The 13,769-nt window shown below is 35.1% G+C and overlaps 1 protein-coding gene across 2 annotated transcripts in view; it reads right to left on the bottom strand.

The window, feature by feature from the left end:
- MARCHF1 (membrane associated ring-CH-type finger 1) overlaps positions 1–13,769 on the bottom strand; it is a 238,428-nt gene that overhangs the window by 47,862 nt on the left and 176,797 nt on the right. For both annotated transcript variants that reach the window (XM_061373239.1, XM_061373248.1), the window contains exon 6: positions 4,777–4,827. In XM_061373239.1, the coding sequence (XP_061229223.1) occupies positions 4,777–4,827 (51 nt within the window). The remainder of the gene's footprint in view (positions 1–4,776; positions 4,828–13,769) is intronic.

Raw genomic sequence — 13,769 nt, 5'->3', positions numbered from 1 at the left:
AGCAAAATGCAAAGGGTTATGCAACTGCCCTTTAGGATTCGTACAAAAGGCATCTTGGAGATGGTGCAATCCTTTTTCAGGCTATGAAAGTTGATTATATTAATTTCTTTTAAAAGAACATTTTAAATTCTTTTATTCTTTTTCCACCATAAGGCCTATAATTTGTGCTTACAGTAATTCAGACAGATGATATGCATTCTTTGTTGATATCATTGCTAAAGACATGGTGGTATCTCTACCATTATAATATAATACTGAACTCTGCTTCATTTTGAGTAAATTACCCAGATTGTGATACAGGACTCAATACATTCACCTCATACTGAGAAAGAATGAAAAATAACAGAATATCAAAACCCATGTGAGAGAAGGTTCAATTTATTGGAAGAGATTAAATGGAATTTTATGATTCAGAAGGATAAAACATTATATTACATATTGCATAAATTGATACTCAGTTTGTGAAATATATTTTTAAATCACAAATTGAGTACCTCAAATCAACAATCAATCATTGGCAACAATAAATTTTTCATCTAAAACATTAGCGTCTCTATTTTGACATGCTGGTGTCTTTTGGTTTTGATTTGTACCTTATGAAGAGGAGCCGAACCTGACATAATAAATGAGTACAGAAATTGCATGAAGATATAGTAAAATCAATTATTTCCTTCTTTCCTTTCTCTGTTGTTTTTCATATTTCTAAATTAGACCAATGAATATTATCACATAAAATATTCCAAAACAATCACCCCCAATTCTGCCTAATGTAACTCAATGGAATTTTATTAGATGGATGCTTCAGAGAAAGTGTTCTAAAACCTGCTCCAGGCTTTTGAAAAGCAATTGAGCCAAAACAGAAATCAGGCAAGCCTGAGTTTCTCTGCACTGAAAAATAAGCCCAAAGTTCCCATCAGAGAATTTCAAAACTTACTGCTGAGAGAGCATCCTTCTCTGAGGAGCTCTTGAATCATAATTAACATGCAGAAAGATAATTACAATGTTTTAGAAACGTTTCTTTCAGAGAGCATTTTAACATCACCAGGCAGCCTCAGAAACACACATAAGCATAACCTCCATGGTAATTCGAACACTCAATTTGTTCCACTGGTTAACCACAACAGAGAGAAATGAATCCACCGGATCCTTCTCAGATCCTTCTCAGATCCTTCTCTAGCTTTCCTCGTAAATTATATACATTTTTAGGAAGACATAACAAGTTTAACAAAAAAATCTATAGTGCACAGAACTAAGCAATGGAAAATAGGTTACGAACAAGGTCAAGTTTTTAATTTATTAGATTTTTAACACACCCACGTAAGATAATATTAATTCTGAAATCCAGAACACTGCACAACACTATCTTTTACACAGAATAATAAAGTTGTCTCTCCTACTAAGACCACAGAAAATGAGTGGGAAAGTCTAAGGGTTAAAAATATAATAATTAGAAAACAGCAAGGCTAGTTCAAAAATCATACTTTCAATACTTCTTTGTATTTATTTACATGTATTACAGTAGATAGTTTTGAAAGCCATAGTTAGTAACCAAGGATCCATTTTGTCACTATGTGATGCATAGTGTAATGCAGGTCAGTCCCAGGAATGAGCTATTACTCTTAGTGCTAGCAGGGCAGAAAGCAAAGAAGGCTTGCTAATTGATTTATTGACTCTACAGGAAAAATCTAGCTTATTACTGGTAAGGCAGCAGAAATCAGACACTGGTACATTTTCCTAATTGTCTCTGCTTGGAAAACCAACTGAAGTAGTTGCACTTGGATTCCCAAGGCAGTTTTATTGATGTATAGGCTGAAGCATATAAACTGATGCTGCAGGTGGACGTTCCCTGAAGACAGCCACAGCTGGCTGTCAGTCAGGAGTACCAGGAAACAGGCAGACATAACTGGGCATAGTATGGAAGAACAAGGGTACAAAATAATGCTAGATTAGTTTCAAGCACCTGCAATTAACTCAGTGGTTACCCTAAGAATGGCATATTTAAGGTCACTGTAATAAGCTGGAAAAGAACTCAGAGAGGGATCAGCAAATTAGTTTGAGGAAATGCTCTCCCTCCTTCTCACTGACCAAAATGGTGTAGGTATGGCACAGGAGGGCTAAGGGCAGGTGGGGTAAAGCATGGTGTCTTACGGGGGCAGTGGAAACTATAGCACTGCTACACTTAGTTTTCACTGTTCGTATACTCTTTCCCACAAATAAAACAGTAACTGATTCAGTGCTGGAAGTGTAGGATTTTGCCTTACGCCTGCCACAGTGATGAAATACTCCACTGTACGTGTAAAAACAAAAAGTAAAAAAAAATTAATGGGTAGAGCTACATAATTTTATGATTACATGAAAACCATTTGTAAATATTGCAGTTGGCTTAATTTTAAATTTGTACACATACAGAAACATATTGGCCAGCTACAGTTCTTACTTAGTAACGTATTAAGGTGGACTTTAAAAATAATTTCATATTGAAATCATATCTAAATATTTTAAATTTTGTCCTCTTATTAGCCTAAAATAGCTTCTTACTGAAATTCCAACCAGAAACTTACATGCACTCTCAACAGACAGCAAAAGTGAGTGATAAAATTGGAGTGATTTGCCCCATGGTCCCTCTAGGAAATATTTAATTTGAAAGTCTATAGATTGAATAGGCATATGCTAACTAGTCTCTAGTAAAAAACAAACAAACCAAAGCCATTCCTTCTCATTATGTCTAGATAAGACATATTGAATGTTCAACAACTCTGTTCAATTTGTAATACTGTGTAAGTCAGAGTTAATGTGCCTAGTAAGTAAAATTGCCCAAGCATATACTGCAAAACTTAGGTGCCCTCTCGGAATAAATAACTTAAGAGGATTATGAATCTGTATCTGAAGAATCTTTACTAGATTTCTATTCACAAATAGGGTGGTACAAAACCCGGTGATATCAGGGAGCACCTACTCTGCTCTAGGGCAGGAGCTCCATATACAACCAATGGTGGCACACACAATAATCAGTAACTATTAAAAACTAACTCTCTATTTGACCTGTTTTAGCTTATTCATACTGGCAAGTGAAGGCAGTAAAAGACAATGTTTCAATTACTGTAATTCCTATTTTTAAATAAAAACTCACTACTATTTTATTTTATTGAAATTTCTATTGGGTGCAAGATCCAGCACTGCACAAAACTCAAAGCTTGCCTTTGGTATGCAATTTACATCACCTAGAACCTTCCAATCTTGTTTTCAGTGCAGTATTTGTTACTATTACTTTGGTACTATTACTTTGTGCCATGCAGTGCTAACCTGAAAATTGTTTGCTTTTCTATGCATACACATGTATATAACCTCGTGTTTTACAGAAAGAAGCATTTTGAATCAGACATCAAACTGGAAACTGTATTTCCAATCGAATCTCTTTAAGCACTTGAAAATATTCACTGGCAGGCAGCTTCACACAGAAAAAATTATCCAAAAGAATGAATGACGCTATACATCAGACAAAGATTAAGTGCGTGCCTGAACACCTTGTTTTTTAACTTACTACCTTAAAAGGTGAAAGTACTCCTTTATAATAAGCATCTATACTCATTTCTACAGAATTTACTTAAAAATAAATGCTAATCACTGCCATGTTTCTCGCGTCAGTGAATATATTTATGCTTTGTCACTGTGTATCCCATGCAACTGACTTAGAAAAAGCAGAAAAAGTAATATCAAAGCAACATAGATATACAAGAATTGTAACTTAGTCTTGCATTTAAAACCCTTAGTGAAAATAAAACATACAACTCACTGCGATCAAGCATATAAATATATATATATATATATATATATATATCTCCTTTCTAAAAATAGGCAACAAGTCAGGAAGGGATTCAGCCATATCCTACAAAAGGCTGGACATATTCCACACCTTTTTTTCCTGCATTTTTTTTTCCTTCTTAACGTAAAAGAGCAGAACACAACTTATAACACAATATAACATAACATTTCTTTAATAAACACAGTTGGGTTTATTTTTGGTACAGTGTGTACCCCATACAATAATATTATGGGGAAGGGCATTAAGGATACTGTGCTTGCACTGAATGCAAAATATTTAATCTTTAGGTACAAACATAATACATAGCAGAGGTTTAGGCTGGGATTCAAACAATTATTGAGTTTTTATCTTTTACCTCCTGTATATCCTGGCTTTTTGGCATAGATTTCAGCCACATCTGAACCAAAAATGCAGACAAAAAAGTGGTTAAAACTGAAGAACTCCAGTATAAATCTCATTTTGCCTTTTCCTAAAGTTTCCCTTCTGTTTCCTAGAAACTAAAAAGCATCTTGATATAAAGTTCTGGCTTTGGTGAATCATAAATCCCTGTAAAAGGAATTCAGAATTCACTCCAAAATGATGACATATTCATAGCTCTGCAAATTGCAGTTGTTATTATTTGGGTAGGCAGGGGACAAAAATCAAGCAGTAATTCTATCTTAAGCCAAAGTGCTAACATATCATTCAGCAGTTGTGGAAAGCAGGTGAATAAAGTGTAACTGTAATTTATTGCTTGTTATGATACATACTACAGTAATGCCTAATTGTATATTTATACTTTAACATGGACTATACCTGGTAACTGTCATGTTAGGCAGCAAAACATCAAATCTGATGTATATAAAGATAACATCAGAACATACATATGTGGTTAAATGGAAGAAAGTACTGTTTTACGTTTGAGAAACTTTGTTTTCTTTAAACTCTATATAAAGGAAATACATTTCACACACCTTTGAAATGTTGCTTGATCGACTTGTGGAACGCCCTGGGGATTTGTCATTCTGGAAAACAAAATTAAAAGGTGAAGAAAGTTATGTCACTCAAATTCTTCCTAAGGAGATTTACTCTTTCTGTGATTGTGAGTGCACACAGTTTCTCTTCCTCTATTTTTCTTCAGTATGGCTACTGACTGGACAATGGAAGACAGCTCAACAAATAAACCATTACAAGATTCATGCAAATTACACCAGTAAATGTTGAAAAAAAAAAATCTGTAGAATGCTAGCACTTAATTGATGATGGTTTATTTTGCAGGGTTTTTTAACAACATTTTGAGTGAAAGATTAATGTATCATCACAGCTTCTCATGAAACCTGGGGACTCTTGTATGAAGAGGAATGTTTCATGACAAATAATAAAACCCACCTAGTTACACTGGACACAACCCTGATTAGAAAGTTGAATTCCTCCTTTCAGGAAAGTTAAAATGGAACTAGATGAATTCCTGGCCAGACATGTTCTGAGAACAACAAACTGTAACCAGTCATAGATGTTGTCCAATTTAACACCTACCCCCACATCCCTTCTCACTCATGCAGAACCATACAAACCAACACCATCGGCTGAAATCCTATGTAAATAAGTATATGTTGAACAGCTACATTTCTGTAGCAGAATTTATTTTTTTTTTGGTAAACCAAAGTAAAGCAGTTGTTCAATAATTTGTTCACTATTTATACTTCTCCAGGTAGAGATTCAGCTTCACTTACACTGAAAAGGTAAAAGATATTTCAGTAACAATGCTCATCCCCTTGGTAAATGCACACATCTTAATGAGATAACGGAAATGTTTTTCTCGACACTGAGAATATAGATTCAAACACTCAGGTGAAATAGTCATATAAACAAGATTGATTTTTACCTAGGAGGGATTGAATAGATACCTTTTGTGCAAGTTTGTTAGACAAGTTATGTGGGGGAACAGAGGGCAAACCCCAAAGTAGACCTTCTACTTGTGCAGCTGAATTTGCAGTGCATGCATACAAGTCTATTGAAGACTTTCAACTTGACTATGACCCACCCCTCCTCATCTTTCATTTAAAAAACTACAAAAAAATACAGAAGCTAAAATCTCCTGCTCCATTACTGTGCATATCTAATCTAGAAATTAGTATTTCCACAGTAATTTGTAGAACATGACAGTTTTGCAATGGCAAAAATGACAGGGGAAAAAAAACAGAAACGCCAAAAAACAAGCCTTAGGCAATTTGTCAGCAAATATTTAGGAAAAAAACAGTCATTTTTATCTCTAAAAAACTGCTTTAATGTCAATCCCAGTAAGCACACCCATATGAAAAATATTTTCAAAACTACTTGTTGTTGCACACACTATTGTATCTCTCATCCTTCAGACTTCAGGTAGTTTATTTTTTTGTTCCATCCCTAAGCACCATCATTTTTTTGCACTGAAAATATTAACATACTGAACTATCTCTCTTTTTACTTTGCCTTCACTAGCACTAAGACACGCAACAGACTCTTGCCCTCAAAAAAACCCAGCACTGCTGAACTCCCTGACCGTACATCACTCTCCTTTTGTTTCTACCATACTGGGTAGTTCTCAGGACTTAATGACCTTTAGGTTTCTGTCAGAGTTTCTTCTTTTTTTAGGAAGAATTATAAAACCACAAAAATAATTCTTCAGATTATAAATTTATTACATCATGTCCTTGAGGTTGGCCCCACACTGAACAGAGAAGTGAACCTAATGATTCCTTATCACCTGATGCGTTCTATGCTTTGAAAATTACTTCTGTGCTATATTAACTACTGTAGCTTTGGTAATAAATTAATAATTGCTTATCCTTTCTAGACAACATTAAATATATAAAGTTTCAAATGTCTTCCTTTATATCTACAGAAAATACACTTCGGATATACTGGGTCAGCATTCAGAGCAGCTCTGCTTTGACCTCAAAATAATAGAAGTTATGGACCCATGAAATTAATTCCCCTTTTGTGGTTAGAAATTATGAACAGGGATCATAGCTGAGAAACTCCCTGCTAAAACCATGGAATCTTTATGCTCCATCACTTGGACTAAAGAAATGTTTTGTATTTTCTGACAGTGTAGTGAACTCTGGAACTGTAACTTACTTTAACAAGCTGCCATTCGAGATTAATTTTCAAAATCTGTTTCCTGACTACAGCTCTTTAGGCTTTTTACATGATCCATTCTTCACTATGGCACATATCTCCTTCACTTTAGTTACCACACGCTCCTGACTTTCTGACTCCCAGTACCCACACTCTGCAAAGTACCAGCTCATACACTGAATGGTCTACATGGACCTGGCTGGCTCCACAGCTTTTGGAAAAATAAATAAATAATTTTAATCATTATTTCCAAGTTCAGGGATCTTGTAGTGATTTAGTCTAAAGAGCATATAAATAAACCACAAAATGTTGCCCTATTACCATACATGAATTGAAGCTAGAATTCTTCATTCAAGTTCACATTGAACTTGCATGACTGTTCATGCAAAGAAAGAACATAATAGAAAAGTTATGGCAAAATCTCTCATGAGTGTGTCTTTAAAGAATGTCTGTGAGCTTCTGTTTTAATGGTTTATGTTTACAAAATACTCACATCATTAAGAACAATTGATTCCTTTTCTTACTGTAAGTGAAGAGGAACTATATTGAAGAATGATTTTTCCTACAAGTTTGCTAAACACTAACAAGAAATGTAAGTTTAAACATCTATACATATTTTTGTGCATTAGGAAAATGTCTTAGCACGTCCTTCCAATCAGATTATTTCAAATAAAATTGATTTGCACCCTTTAGAATTAACAGTTCTCAGAAGGAATTATTTAATGTCTACAGTGTTTTGGTTCTTGATTTCCCTGTGTTTTCTGAGTTTACACACACAGAGTTCTGGCCCTTTAGCTAATATGCAGAGATCCCTCTTGCTAAAATTCTCAATCTCTTTTTCCCTCCTGTCAACAAAATAACAGAACAACTGCTTCCAAGACTTCTCCTGGCCATGATAGATACGCGTCAGGTTGCACGGTGTATTATGCAGTCCAGACTGAAATGCCTCTCCTTATTCACAGACATCCTGTATCACCAACTTGTCATCTCTCCTATGTTGTGTTTCATCATGCAATCACTCATCAGGTATCTTTTCAAAACTCTGATAGCACACAGTTCCTTTAACTATTACACTGTAATATCAAGAAAAATCAGTCTGTGTTGGTAGATTTCCTGAGAATTCAGTTTCACCAAGGTCATTTACAAGAATATAATTGAAGATGTAATTCAGTCTTCAATATGAATTCTGTGAGGAAGACAGAAGAGAAATAATGCCATGAAATTTCAGATTATAACATATTAATGAAACTGCTTTGAGAAGAATGTTACATGTACCTGTCAGACCACATCCTACCAAGAAAACAACTGTGTAATGTAATAGGTAGCAATAAGAAATTAATAAATACTGCAGTGAACTGTTCAGTCTCTCATTCTAAAGAGCAAACTGGTAGATCAGCTGCTTGCCTTCTGACTCTCACTAAATATTTATCCACACCGTTAACGATTTTAATTTGTGTTGGATAGCATAGTGCATTTTAAACAAACTAATCCATTTGTCTGGTTTCTTCCCTTTAGCTGTCCCTTGCTTTCCTCTGACCCTGAGCATCACTTGGGCTGACCCAGCAGCTTGCTAGCAGATTCCACTCCATCTTTCTGAAGAGACCACGGTAGCATCAAGAACTAATCACAGTATCTCAGCTCACAAGAGAATCTTAAGCAACAACTTGTCACACATGTACATTCTACACACTCCCCACCACCAAAAAAAAAAAACCCAACAGAACTTTGCACAAAATAATTCACCTCTGTTTTCTTTCCATGAGCAAAAACCTCTGCATTCCACTGGTACAACTTGCTGCTTCACACATCTGCACACAGTCCTCAACATTAGGATTCCATAAATGATTGGAAAAACAGATTTTCCTCTAGAAGTCATATAGCAATATATCACAAAAATAAATGTCTCCTAAATATAAGCACAACACAAGCCAAACAAATGTGGTTTTGTCCGCCTGAAGTCCCTTTCCATCTAGTACCCTGTCACAGCACTGACACAGGAGTCTCCTTTTAGCACCTTTTCACTCCTGGAGTTTAAATAGGAGCAGAAATTGCTTTAACTTTACATCTTGAGCTATCAGATATGTAGATGAGCTCAACTAGCAACATCAGTCACTGGAAATCTAAAGAGCAGGAGTCAACATCATTAAAACTGATGTGTGGACTCAGTATACTTATTTCAATACCTTAACATCAAAATGAAAAGACAAAACCACAAAACTGACAACATTTGCTTTAATTGATAAACTAAAATTCCAACACCCATAATTAACTAATACATAAACACACTGTTTACTGGGCATCAGGTGCAGTTTTACTATGGAACCTTGAATGTTTTCAAGACCAAAGAACAGCTGAGTTCAAAGCACACACTCACAGAACAAAAGTCCACTGGGAACATTAAAGACTGTGATGCAGAAGCAATCCTTTATTAAAAAAATGACAAAATGTAAATAACAGCTATTAATAAAAATTATATAAAATACAGCCAATATATATACATAGCATAATAGGAGAAAGAAGCTCATCATTAATTGACAGGCACCTTCTTTTATTCATGGAAGTATTTTCTGAGCTGTTACACATTTTATTTATTTTTTCATACTCCCAAATATTCGTGTATAACGCCTCTTACAAATGAATCATACCTCTAAATCACCAAATATAAAATTACTGGTAGGTAAGTCTCCCTTCTTTCTAAAGAAGAAACTTGTCATTTGAATAAATTTTAACTTCACTAATAAGTTCAACATTCATGTCAAATCCCCCACAAGGTCACTAGGCAAAAAGCCTCTGGACAAGATAAATCTAAACAGACCTTTTCTCTGTTGTAGAGTACAGCTGTGCAAACCCAGGTGATTGCGACAAACAGCTTCTGAGGATGCTGAAGCATTTCAAACATGCCATTCTGACTGTCATCTGTCTAAACAGACTACACATAATCAGGTGTGACATAAATAAGTTAGTATTATTAACCCAAAAGTCGCATATTTTCCATATTTTATGTTTGGGTAGAAGAATACATGTCAATAATCAAAGAACTTTCCTATTAGTGGGCTGCTAGCTATCCTTACATAAGAATAACGTACAGGTGTGCTACTTGTCATATGCCCTGTTACTTATTTTGCAACTAAGACATATTTGTGGCCAAATTCACAGCACATGAGACCATAAAAATTGGACGCCGTTACTTTCACTGTAATAAAGTTTGGAGTAAAACATTTTAGGAAGCTATTTTCTTCTTCACCATTTTTTATTGTGAACAGAAATTTACAATGCCTCCACCTCCCTGGTACAGATATATCACTGTATTACTTACAGCTGCTTCTTATCTCTAGCGGGCTAGATTCCTTTCCTTTCATATCTCATACTAGCTCACTCACATCAGTCTCCATGGACTCAGTGCAGCTGCTTTCATTTTTTTTTTTAGCACAAGCTGCTAATAAACATGATAAATATATCAGAATCTGATCCATCATCCTTTTGAGTAGAAAATACTAATTACAGTCCATCACAGGGCAAGATGAGTCAATAGTATGCTTGCTGTTACAATATAAGGGTTTCACAGTGATGCTTCTACCTGCAATTACATGGACAACTTCCATGTTACAACACAAATTAGTAAACAAACAATATTTGTCACATACCTGCCTTTGATCATGACATAAGCAGCTATCCAGAAGCTTTTATTGGCATAAATGTCTAATACTAATGAGAATGAGGTATGTGCTGAACCCAGGACAGGCTATGATGGGGTTAATTTTCTTCACAGTACCTAGTATGGGCTATGTTTTGGATTTTTGTTGGACACAGTGTTGATATCACAGTGATGTTCTAGTTATTGCTGAACAGCGTTTACATACAGTCAAAGCCCTTTGTGCTTCTCACCCCACCCCACCAGTGAAAAGGCTGAGGGTACACAAGAAGTTGGGAGGGGACACAGCCAGGACAGCAGACCCCAATTTACCAAACGGATATTCTATATCATATGGCGTCATGCTCAGCATATAAAGGTTAAAGGAACAAAACTCAAAATAAAAAAGGCTGGGATTTCACAAGATCAACATGTTAAGGGTGAGCAATAGTTGTACAACAAAGAAGCCATATGCAGTAAAAGGTCTTGCTCATTAGAACCTCCTGCTTTCTAGTATCAAAATGAACTTGTTCCTACTACAATTAAGATAACCAGGAACTGAGAGTTGGAAGTGGCTCTCATTTCCTTCAGCACCTGTAGACCAAGAGCGAGGAGCCATTTGATTCAGTTCAGAGGCAGAAGAGTACATCCTTTCCCTCACTTAATGCAAGGCAAGAAAATAACTTGAACAAATCTCAAACAACTCTAAGAAACATCTTCCACATTTTCCTGCTGCAGGTTATGTAATTCTTCATCCAAGTCAACCAAATGTTATGTCTGAAGCACCAACTTACTAAAATACCAAAGAGAACTGAAGCGATTCATAGAAACAAGCATGAATAAAAATTACCAGGATTTTGCACTCTTCACTACAATGCATCACATTATTGATAAATTTCTACACTGACCTCTATTAGATGGTGAAATACACGTTTCTCAGGCAATAGACAGGCAATAAGCAATACACTGCGTGTGGCAACAGCCTGGTGCCAGTGGATCCTTACACCTTCTTGATCTAGGTCAATACTGATTGCACCTACTGGCAGAGAGGTTCACAGAACTCTTCAAAAACAAACCCGTGTTATATCACGTAGCTCGTTTCCAAATAATACTATCAGTCAGAAACTATGACCACCAATATCCTACCCCATCTCTAGGTTAACATACTTTAACAATACATTATTTCACATGAATAGTTTCATTATTTAAGTAGATGTGAAATATCATATACTCCCAGTTTCACCACTGAATTATTCAGCTGACTGACAATATCAGGATTATTTTTTTAAGCTAACCAGGTTTCATTTACCCTTTTTTCTTGCTTTAATCTTAAGAAAAATAACAAACTTTTAATCCAAGGTTGTTCTCTATAACTAAGTATTCTAAATCACTTAGTATGCAAAAATACACATCTAAAATAGTATCTGTCCTTGTTGACTCAGGAACTGCTCAGTGTAACCAAGCATCAAGCATAACACTGTGTGAATAATCTGCTGTAATTAGCTGCTTTTGCTCTTCAGTTTATACCTTGGGGGAAAAAGAACAAAAGGCTGCCAAAATCATAGTTTCTAGTAGTACTTTTCTAACAAGATACGAGTGATACCTGTCTTTATCCAAAGCTGACTACATAGTTAAAAATTAAAAGCTGAAAAAATAGACAATGGACAAGTGAAATTTGCCATTACCTTCTTATTAAAAAGTCACTGGGAAAATCATAGGAAGACTATAATTTAAAAACTAACTAATGCATTAGTCTGTATTCTAATGACATACCTTAGCTTGACTGAAATACATGGAATATTATTTGCAAATGGAATTATATGAAAAAAGCAAAGAAGGATAACATTAATTACAACTGAAGAAAATATTACAAAATAAAAACAGAAAATGACAAATACAAAGGGAAACAGATGGAATGAAAAATAAACATGGGAAAATATTTTCCAGATTCTGTCAAAATACAGAAGCATATAAAAAGTAAACTTTTCTTTCAGGCATCTAGGCATTTAAAGGAAATAGTTATTTAGAGTCAAAAAGGTAGCCTACAGGGAGAAAGATTGCATAAATTCACTCTTGTTAGTTTCTCACCGGAGAACCGTTCTCATATTGGTACTCAGTACATGGCTCTGACTTCTCTGACACAGTGTCTATAGAAGATATACTTGTTCACGTTTAAAAACAAGTCTTGGGCTACAAACATCTTACTAATGTTTTTATTTTCTACTACTATTTGCCAAGATGCTTCTCTTCAGCAAAAGTACAGAGGTTTTTATTATTACTGTATCAATGTCTAAGTACAGCCTGCTTAATTTCTACCATCTTGCTACATTAGTCACAGCACTTTAGATATAACAGGTAGCAATACAATTTGTGATAGATTCCCACATGTCAAAAGCACCTTCTGCTACTTGGTAATTATAAACAACCTGCATGATTGCACTAACACTTGATTTACATACATGGAGACATACTATGGGGATTTTGTGTTTGGGTGTTGTTGATAAAGATACCTTACCTGGGAAAACTGCAAATGTTATTTTTATACCCTTTTTTCTTGGCATTATTCAGGTATAGAAAATGAAGATAAGGAACAGTTTTATTTTCCCCCCAATGAAATACAAATGCAGCAAACATTCTACAGGCTTTACTTTGTCAATCTGTTTTGCTAATGAACAACTGTCAATTCAGCTTTGTCTTATTACTTCTACATAGGTGCGACACATGTCACTGTACATCTCTTGGTTTCAAATATGAAATAAATCGACTATTTAATTATCACTTATTTTCACAGTGCTACCCTCCTTAAATGGGTTTGACACACAGAGCAAGAAAGTGAAATAGAGTCCTTCTCACTATGACATCAAATTATCATTTTGTCTCTTCTGCGATGAACAGAAATGGCACACAATAAATTTCACTGCAGCACTCATGTCAAATTGTTCTGTCATTTACACATTGCTATCATTTACAGATAATGTATTTACGCATTTCCATCCTCAATGAAGATCTGTTTTTTTATTGTCTTATATGGCATGATAGAACTTCAGTACACTAGCCACTATGTTTATCTTACAAAGCTCCCAGTGTATCACAGAACTTTGCTTTTCTGCAAGACTGAGACTTAAAAGAATTGGTTTTTTTCCATCACCATGCTGAGCTCCAATTAATGTGTGTTCAGTTATGAGCCTGAATTTTTATCTAATGATTATTTTTCTC

The sequence above is a fragment of the Neopsephotus bourkii genome, unplaced genomic scaffold (genome assembly GCF_033783945.1).
Source record: "Neopsephotus bourkii isolate Nb327-2 ecotype Australia unplaced genomic scaffold, CSIRO-AGI_Nbou_v1 NB_168, whole genome shotgun sequence".
In the NCBI taxonomy this organism is placed as follows: Eukaryota; Metazoa; Chordata; class Aves; order Psittaciformes; family Psittacidae; genus Neopsephotus; species Neopsephotus bourkii.
The sequence above is the reverse complement of the archived record's forward strand: the minus strand, read 5'-3'. Positions and strand labels throughout refer to the sequence as shown.